The following is a 10,754-nucleotide window of genomic DNA, read 5'->3' as shown; positions in this document are numbered from 1 at the left end:
CCTAGGAAAAATTCATGGATATAAGTAATGTGAACACTGGTCAGAAAATCTTATGACTGAAAGCAAAATGATTACTTTTAAACAAGATACTGGTGCAGAATGCAATATGTAATCAACATTTATGTTTAAAGCACAGACACTTTCAGTTTCCATTTATACATTTGCATGCAGTATGCAAAATTTTAGTATTCAAATGCCTAATTTTGGAACAGGAACTTCATTATGTCAGAGCATACATATCTCTCTCGAGTCTCATCAGGGAAAGGCAATGTCCGATAGAAAGTCTGCTTGTAAACCTCCAGACCAATGCTCTTCATCATCTTCACTAGCCAGTCAACAGGCATCCCACTGGAGGGAAAGGGAAAAAAAGAAAGTTAATTATCTGAGGCCCTGCACAATATAAACTTCTCTGACACAATATTCACTCCTTAAAGACATACAAACACAGTCAAGTGACTAAGCACAGGTGAATGAATTAAAAAAATGTAGTTGATACATATCTTAATTTCTGTGTCCAAAAAAGTTAAGAGTGCATTATATCAAAGTGTAATTTGCAAATAATGCTTTCATTTTCTTCACTCCTCAAAGACTACAAGCACAATCAAGTTTATGAGTACAGGTGAGTGAATTAAAAATGTAGTTGATTCAAAATATCTAAATTTCTATGTCCAAAAACGTAAAAGTGCATTTATACTTTAATTTCAATTACATCCCAAAAGTACATTTGCCTTATAACATGACAGTACACTTATGGAAGTAAACTTACCATAACAATATATGTTTAAACAGATCACTGTTGCAGAAGCCTAAGCTACATGGAACATATTCTGCCAAGGACCATCTAGCTTCTAAAGCTTTAGGGTACATTCCATGCACCCTAACTGCTATACATCTCAAGAAGAGAGGTACAATAACTGGTGAGGATGACAAACTCTTGGGACTTTCTTACCTCAGAACAAGGGAGATTACAGCAGAGTTATAAAAGTATGTGCTAGCAGGAAAAAAAAAAGGAATGAATAAAAAAAAAAAAAACGAAGACGGGGGGGGGATAAGGGAGGGTGTCTGTACTGCACAGTCACCCATTCAAACGTCTACAATTATGGTTAAGTTTACCATTAGATCACTGCTGCAGTAGCCTACGCTATATGGGACAAATAACAGACCTTAGAAGGAAATGGAGAAGGAAGAAGAATCACAGTTCAGGAGTCCCAGAAGAACAGTTCTAGCAAAGCCTGCACTGGACCCATGGCTGGTGTTAGCAATTTGGGGGCCCCCAATAGGTGCCAAGTTGGGGGACTCCTACAGTCTTCCATTTAAGTTATCATCCTTTTGCTTCCATCACTTCTAAGCAACTTTTTAACTCAAGCTAGAAAGTTTTTTAGAGTAGCATGCACAGACTGAACTGTACCTGCCACGCTCTTACATTACAACAGAACTGTGTACCAGACGAGGTTGGCCCATCCTATTTATAGTATTGAAAGTATCTGTTATCTGAAGAAATCTTGCTAAGAGGCAAGATGAAAAGCACTTCATATTAAAGTTTTTAGAAGTACTCGGCCTGGTTCTTTGGCAAGAGATTCGATTCAGTTGTTTACTTCATTAGTTTGTCTTTTTGTTCTGTTTCATGGCTGCTGAGAAAGTTCTGGGTACTACTGGTAGGAACCTTCAACAAGACTGAAGCTTTGACACAGAAGGTGGATTCACTTTCTGCTCATTTGGACTTGCTACAACCTTCCCAAACTGGTTCTCGTAATAAAACTGCTACAGTGAATTCTATTACTTGCAGTTCTGATATTAACTTGGCAAATTCTATTGGAAACAGTTGTCCATCACTGTTTCCTGACTCACAAGGGTCTATAATAACTCAGAATCAACAAAACAATGTTAGTTTGCCTCATGCTGTGATGAGCCTAACAGCAGAACAAGAAGGAAATAACAAAAAGTCTGTTTTGTTGAATAATGACATCACTGAATTCTCAGGGCTTATTGAGTCTCCCAACCTTAATAATTGGTTGTTGAACCATTGTCTTTCATCACAAATAATACATCATGAATGAGGGAGCAACCGGCTGGAGGATCTGTAAGTTCATCGAATTGTTTACAACAGCCGGACAGTATGATGGTGAAATGAAAAAATTACAGTTGGATGTTTCATAGTTACAACAGTGCATTAGTGAAGAGATGGTGCCTAAAGGACTCAAGAGTGTGTCATTACCCAACAGGTTTGGTGGAAGGCTCAGCTTTCCATAAAGAACTAACTGCTTTATTCAATAAACAAGGCTTGGAGCTATTAGAAGTGATGTGTAAGAATTATCAGCTTCAAGTAGACAATATTATATGTGAAGCCAGTATTTTGGATAGTTCTCTCATTGTAGACAATGATTTCCAGAGCTATTGTTATGATTACAATAGATTGTTTACAAGTATAGATTCCTATATCAGTAAACTTAAAGAAACTAAACTAAAAAAGCTAAAAAGAGATCATTTAGCTTATGCTGCAGGTTCCACCTATCCGAAACCTCCTGGATCCAAGTCAAGTGTGATTGGACAGGACAGATGGTAGGACCACCCACATGAAATGGTGCATAAGATCCACCTCCTCAGACTGCAGACAATATACAGGAGAATACTGCCCAGATACGGAGAAGTGAACGGCTGGCGTCTAATAGAGACAGGGGAATGGATTATACAGAACAAGCTGGCCCAGTGAGGGTAGAATATTTTCAAAACAGGTCTTTCAATCACAATCCTCGGAAGACAAAATATCAGTGGAACAACCATGGGCCGAAAAAGAACAGGAAGGGCAGGTAAAAGCTATCCACCATTCTACAAATAGGGACTGCAAAATAATTTTGAGTTCAACAAATGACTATAATTTTTCTGAATTAGATATTAGCACTGAACTTGTTGATTTACTGGCGAAGGGACAAACATCTGTGCCCACATATAGAGCAGATTTAGCCAGTACATTGTTGGATATAAAGCTGTTTGTAAGGAAGTTAAATTTACAAGTGCTTTTGGGACAAAACAAACTTCCTATACACACTTTTAGAGTTGCTAGCACATATTACCCTCCATTACATCCTACCTTACTATTATTTGAACACGTCTGTGAGTTAGATATATGAAAATGCCTGTTATTTACGAAAAAGAGTAATGGATTTATTTCTAACATAACAGTGAAAGGCAAGCACTTAAGTTCCTAAAACAAGCAAATGTGAGAATCATGCAACCTGATAAAGGGAGAGGCTTTGTGATTTTGAATACTGTGGATTACATTAGAAGAATGAATGTGATCTTAGACAGTAATACTTATGTGGAAGTTTCAAGAAATGAACTGAACATAGCATATTCTAGAATTAAAATACTGCTTAATGATTTATTTATCAAAGCAAAAATTGATAAGAGTTATTTAATTTTTTGACTATGCGATTTCCCATTTTGTTTGGCCAGCCTAAAATACATAAATGTCTTTTTGATCCACCAGTGAGGTCGCTCGTTGATGCAAGGAACAGCATTACATATGCTTGTGCTAAGGTTGTTGACCAATTTTTTAAAAAGTATGTAGTGATGGAAAAACATATTTGTAAAGACTCGTGGTCCTTCCTGGAGGTTATTAACATGACATATGAGAATGATCTTAATTTTATGACAGTAGATGTCAAAGATTTGTATTCTTCTATCCCTCACTTAGAGGGGATTGAGTGGGTAAGTTACTTACTACGTAACAGGGGAGCCCCAAGAACTGAGGTGAACCTTGTAGAAGAGTTATTGGACCTAATTTTGAACAAAAACTTCATCACCTTTAACAACAGATACTTCCTGCAAAAACAAATTGGTGTGGCTATGGGCTCCCCTTGTGGGGCCAGCTTTGCCAATTTAGTTATGGCTTATTGGGAGCAGGAATACAGCTTCAAAATAATTGGAATAAGAGAAAAGATATGTCATTATACTAGATTTTTGGATGACATTTTTATTCTATTTAACGGCGATGCATCTATAGCAGAAGAGTTAGTGACTTACTTTAACTCTACTACCCAGTTTTTTACATTTACTTATAACTTTGATGCCAACAGGATTGCTTAATTAGATGTGTATTTGAGTAAAGACAGTGTTAATAAATGCTTTATAGCTAAGATCTTTAGAAAAGAAACTTACTCTAACTCATTACTACATTTTAGTAGCTGTCACCCACTTCACAAGAAAAAGTCAGTAATTAAGGGTCAATTTGTTAGGGCAGCATGCATGACATCTTTCAAACCAAGCACGCATGACATCTTTCAAACCAGCATGCATTACATCATTTTCAAACCAAGTTCTTAGGATTTCCCTCTCTCCCCCCCCCCCCCCTTGGCTGACCTGGTGTGACTCAGTTTGAACTCTACAGTTCCCTACAAAACGGTGTCTACAGGACTGCAATCAGTTTCCCTCAGCATTTAAGCAGATTGAACTCTACAGTTCCCTACAAAACGGTGTCTACAGGACTGCAATCAGTTTCTCTCAGCATTTAAGCAGATTGAACTCTACAGTTCCCTACAAAATGGTGTCTACAGGACTGCAATCAGAGTAGGTTGCACACAAAAAGCATTCGTTAAGCTTTCACTTACAGTGCTGTGTAATTAAGCAGGTCACCATTTTGGTCAGCCATAGAGATCTTTTTTCTACTTGAGTGTTTGCCTCCTTCTCCTGTAACTTAAGCAAACTGACTCTTACATTAAGAGCTACAGCACTTACCTTATAGCTTTAGGACACCTTAGGAAACCTTGTAAACTGCAATAGCCCCGCTGTGCTCGGTCTCTCTTCGCTCCCCTCCCTGCCCCCAATTACCTCCCGCCCCCAGTACTTCTAAATTTATAGTACTATAGCCACTCCCCCACTTTCTAGATCCTATCTGCTTTCATTTGGGATAATTCCTCCCACCCCCATTCTTCTCCTACATTTTAATAGCACCTATTAGCTTTCATCTGACATTCTCCCATCCCCCTTCCAGTACCTTTACCTCACCACTCTATCTTCTGGTGTTGCATCACCAGGTAAAACAGTTCCTTAACTCATTAGCTGAATCACAGATAATGATATAATCCTCTTTACTACCCCTCTTGTTTGCACCACACCTACTTACCTTGTATGAAAACCAGTTTCTCATGGGATTTCAGGTCTCAAAAGGCCATACTATCACCCCAGCTGTAAATCCTCCCACCTTCAACCATACTTACAGTACCAGGTCCTATCCAACATCATGTTCAGTCTATCAACATCTCAACCCCAGGCACATTAGCTCTAGATCCAAACACTACCACAAACTAATAAACAAATTCCTGAAGTTCATCGCCAAGTATAGACTTAACCTATACTTGGTGGTGATATTCACCCCAACCCTGGCCCACCTACTTCAGATACACATACCCCCTCTACTTGCAACCTAAGCTACAAACCTACAATTAATAGACCAACAAACTCTCTCCTAGCTTGTCATCTCAATATTAGAAGCATTAATAACAAGGTACACGAATTGCATGCACTTCTGGATGTCCACTCCCCTGAGATTCTCTGTTTATCTGAAACCTGTTTAAAACCTAACACTACAGACAATGAAGTGTTACCACCTGGGTATAACATACACAGGCTGGATTGTGCTTCAAGGAAGGGGGTGGGGTAGCTGTACTCTATAAATCTGAGTTGAATGTCACCATAGATGTAATACAACAACCTCAGATTAATAATTCTGAGATTCTTGCCACCAAATTGCAACTTAATAAAAATAAATGCATTAATATCATCTGTATGTACATACCCCCTGGTAATAATATATCTACACTTGAAGATATCCTGCACTGGCTATCATGTCACTACCCCCAAGAAACCCTACTACTTGGAGACTTTAACATAGACTGGGGCACCTGTTCCTCAGAATCCCCAACCATCCACATTAACCTGCATGCATTTACACAAATCATATCCACCCCTACCAGGATAGGCAAATCCAACCAAAAAGAAAGCATAGTTGACTGGGTACTAATTAATAGTCACCCACAACTGTACACCTCTGGTACCCTCCCTGATGGCCTAAGCGATCACCATCTCACCTATGTAATTAAGCACAAAGCCATTAATTCCCAACAACCCTTACTCAGAAAGGTTAGAAACAATATAAACTTTGACCCTGCCAAATTCCAACAAGAACTAAACTCATGTAATTGGTCTATTCTAAAACACCTCTCCTTAGAGGAAGCAGTAGCATACTTTTAACAACAAATTCCTTGAGATCCTTGATTTGCATGCACCTGTTCATTCAAAGAGAACAAAGGCAAAAACTGTGCCATGGCTTTCTAAAGAGTCTAAACTCAAAATTACCCTTAGAAACTAAGCATGTGCTTTATGGCGTTCTTCTAAAAAACCCCAAGATCACATTAAATACAGGCAATCCAGGAACGAAACTAAAAAATCCATTTACAAGACAAAAACAATTCTACTGTAATTTACAGACAGTAAATCAAAATAACCCTCAGAAGTTTTGGGCAGGTTTAAATAATCTACTACATCCTGATCAAACTTCAACCCCAATCCCTGTTGCTACTATTGATAAAACCCCTGAAGATGTTTCTGACAGTTTTAACTGATTCTTTACTGAGACAATTCAAGCCCTAGCTAGCCAACTACCTCCTAGCTCCACTGCTCCTGAAAGTAGCACCCCTAGAAACCTACCCGCATTCAGCTTCCAACCAGTCACCACTTCACTTATCCGTACCTTGATCAAAAAATTAAAACCCACTACACTTTCTGCTGATCAACTCCCTGCCGAGTACCTACAAAAATCAGCTGATGCTATTGCTTACCCAGTCTCAATACTAATCAATCGAACCATAGTAGAATTTAAAATTCCCACCATCTGGATAATATCCTATGTAATCCCACTTCACAAAGGAGGCAGCTCTACTGAATTCTCCAGTTATAGGCCAATAGTTTTACTCTCTCCACTTGCAAAGATTATAGAAAAATGTATTCATAGACAACATATGCACCATCTAATCCAGAATCACCTTATGGCAGACACTCAGCATGGTTTCCGTCCTCATCACAGCACTACTTCAGCCCGGTTAGCCTTTACCAACACCATAAACCATAATCACAACAATAATTATATATCCTCAGCCCTCTTCTTGGATCTTTCCAAGGCATTCGATATGGTTGATCACCAACTTTTAATCCACACCCTGCAAACATTCTGTCTACATACTAGAGCCCTTCAATGGTTTCAATCCTACCTGATTGGTCAACAGCAGGCTGTCCTCTGGCAGAACAAACTCTCTAACCTTCTACCTAACACCCTTGGAGTACCACAAGGCTCTATACTAGGGTCCTTGCTGTTCTCCATCTTCATTAACGACCTTTATACTGTCATCCCAAAAGTCAGCTGTATCCAACATGCTGATTTTACTCTGATTAGCTCGGCCACATCTCCAACAGAGTTATCTTCAGCTACCCAGACCACCTTTAATACAGTAGAAAACTGGCTTTCTGAACGTCGTCTGATCCTAAATCCCAAAAAAACTAAAATGCTGTTATTTTCACCAATACGTAGGTCTACTGCTTTCACCTTTACCATAAATTCAAATGATGGCACAATAATCTCCCCTGACCCCTCTACAAAACTATTAGGTGTCATCATAGATAATAATCTAAAATTCGACCTACATGTTAACCAAACTATCAAAACCATCAATAAAAAACTAGGGTCACTTTACAGAATAAAAGCCTTCCTAACCCCTCCAGCTAAAATTGCCATAGCTCACTCTCACCTTCTTTCAACCCTCCTGTATGCATACCCTCTACTCTCGAATTTAAACAAGACTGTCCTTAACAAACTCTCAGTTTGCTACAACCACATTGCCAGGTTTGCCACTGGGCTGCCATTTAGGGCACATCATTGCATCAATCTAAATTAGCTTGGGTGGCTTGAACTACCCAGCCTAATACAGTATAATCAACTGATTATAGCCTATAAAATTCTCTATAATCCGAACAATACTCCTGCATTTAAAAATATTATCACCCCCTATAACAATCCTAGACCACTTCGATCCTCTAACAAACTACTAATTCAGATTAGCAAAATTAATAACACAGTCGGTGACTCTCTCTTTGCAAACTCTGTAAGTAGATCCTGGAACTCTCTTTCAGATGAAATTACCTTACTTTCTACCTTAGGTCAATTTAAAACTAGACTCAAACAACATTTGTCACTTAACTGGCTATGTCACTGTATCAAGCCTGGCTAACTCTCTCTAGAATGTGCAAAAATCTGTTAACAAGCTTACTGTGTAATTTAATTTAATCCTGACTTACACTCGGGATTAACTAACCTGTTGAACTCGTTTAACTTGCTTACTTATGTAATCTCTGTAAATAGTCTGTTTGTATTATGTAATGCTGGTATCATGTAATGCTGTATCTGCTTACCCTTGGAGCTTTTCTCCCTGGGCCTCCACTGAAAATGGACATGCATCCAGTCGGACTCTCCCGGTCAACTAATGTAAAATAAAATAAATAAATCTTTAGAGATTGACTTTGATTATGAATGCAAAAATTTATATAATATGTTTACTAAAAGAGGGTACCCCCAGAACTTAGTATCAGATGTGATATGGGAAGTACAACATAAAATACTGACCGTTTTTTATCGACCCATTCTATCACAGAAGGAAAGATCTAGTTTGCACAAAACCAGACATAAAGCACTCACACATGCCAACTATATACATAAAAGACATATATACAACATACCAAGACCAAGTGATATAACACTATCTACAACACAGCAGAAGGAGAATACCCAGACCAGGCACCGTTGAACGTTCCTGAGGGTGGGAGGGTGGGAGGAAGAACTATAAGTAGATGAAACCCACATGGAACGTTATATGGTAAGGGACATAACTTTTATGTGAGAGTTGCCTAGCAGATGTAATAATGTTTTGACAAATGAAAAAAAGTGCACAAAGTGGAAGCTGCAGCAGTTCTTGGTGTGGCAATTTAGAAAGCAAATTTAGATAAATAAAACGGTGATGTCGGACTTCTGACTGGTGGTCTGATGTGAAAAGAACCTTTAAAAAGAGCTTTAAAAAGTCTGTGAGCCATAATAGCGCACCACTTTCTTTCTCACATGATAGTTAGAAATGGCAGCTAACTGTAAAGTCTTAGTAGGAAACTTTATGAAATACTAACTCTTCTTGAACCCGCCCGAGAAGTAAGGGGAACCGCCTGGCTAGAAAGGAAGAGCAGCCAAGCTGCTAGATGGAGAGAGATTAGATGAGTGAGGAACTCCTCCTGAGTGAGTCAGTAAGATCTGGCTCTGGGTCCAGCATCCAAGGTCCCGACCAAATTCTCATGGCCTCTGCATGTTTGTTTAGACTACTGTGATGTTTGCTGTGTTAAGGGACCACTGAACTGCAGGAACCCTGAGGAAGAAGGGGAGCAAAGCAAAGCACGTTGAAACACTGCCCTCAAGAAACACTGCCCTCAACTCCAGAACATTGTGATTGGTCCATTCGCTTTGGGGTCCCTGTCCCTGGAAAGATGCCCCCACCCTATCAGGAAGTCATTATCTGTTAAGGTCAGTTGACGAAAAGGGTAGCACATGGGGGTCTTCCTCGCTGGATAGGTTGTACAAGTGCAACCACTGTTAGGATTGATTTGTACGTTTATTATATCAATTTTTCGTGAGTCAGTGGAAGTTGTTGGAATGACTATGACCATTGTGCAAAGAGAAGCTATTCTCTTTATGCAGTCTTCCCAATGTATGCGCAATGTAGGAGAGAAGCTGCCATGAGACCCAAAAACTTTCAGAACATTTTTGTGGGGGACTTCTGGACGACAGAAAAGAAGGGAAATGTTTGATTGAAGTGCTACTATTCTTTTCTGTGGAAGTTTTAGAAACTGGACGCTGCATCTAATTCCGCCCCAATAAGATATGCTGTGATGGCTGTGTAGCAACGATTTTCAAAATTTACTGAGACAAGGTGTACAGTTGTAGGTGTAAGGGTGTAATGTAATCAGCCGACGCCCCTGGTGGTGGGTGGCAGACAGGAGCCAGCGGAAGGAAATGATCCCTGGACCAGATCTATTGAGCACATCCAGTTGTCCTTCTTAAGAATGGAAGGATCGAACTTCTTTCTATCCGGAACTTTTCTTCTTGACAAAGGTGTGAGATGACTTAGGGTCCAGAATTGGCTCAGTTTGGAACTTCTTTGGAACTAAAGTAGAACCTTGAGTTGGTTCCTAATCCTATTTTGGTTGCTGGGACTGGTTGATGACTTTTTTCTAGCAGCTTTGAAGGCTCTAGCTGTTGGCTCGGGGATGGGGTGGTACATTTTTTCTTTTGGAATGGGAATGGGGTGGATTGAATTTTTTTGTAACCTCTGGTAACAACGCTACAATTGTGTCTGAAGAAAGGTTTTGCAGGCTGAGAGGGTATAAAGGCCGACTCTCGACTGCCTCCAGAGCAGGACCTTGCCAGTCACCTCTCTGTTTTAGGTCTCCAACATCCTCATAAGGTGACTTAGACTGTAGGTGACTTCATCTAAATCAGTATCAGATGTCAAGGATTCTTGTGGAAGATCCAAGTGTCTCCCTCTTACACAGTCTTTTCCTAGGAACTGCTTAGGTGGGGAGCATCGAAGAAGCCTCGCCTCCCGAGGAAGAGGGAGAGGAAGTGCTTCTGTGGGAGACACTGGTGCCCGACGCGCGGTGGCGTGGGT

The 10,754-nt window shown here is 39.8% G+C and overlaps 1 protein-coding gene across 1 annotated transcript in view; it reads right to left on the bottom strand.

Annotated features, from left to right (window-relative positions):
- The window catches only part of GPAA1 (glycosylphosphatidylinositol anchor attachment 1), a 1,710,146-nt gene that overhangs the window by 1,488,332 nt on the left and 211,060 nt on the right, over nucleotides 1–10,754 (bottom strand). The window contains exon 4 of the mRNA XM_044067413.1: nucleotides 237–348. Within this exon, the coding sequence (XP_043923348.1) occupies nucleotides 237–348 (112 nt within the window). The remainder of the gene's footprint in view (nucleotides 1–236; nucleotides 349–10,754) is intronic.

This window comes from Protopterus annectens, chromosome 3.part1 (genome assembly GCF_019279795.1).
Source record: "Protopterus annectens isolate FY-2018-M chromosome 3.part1, PAN1.0, whole genome shotgun sequence".
NCBI classification, from domain to species: Eukaryota; Metazoa; Chordata; order Ceratodontiformes; family Protopteridae; genus Protopterus; species Protopterus annectens.
The sequence above is the reverse complement of the archived record's forward strand: the minus strand, read 5'-3'. Positions and strand labels throughout refer to the sequence as shown.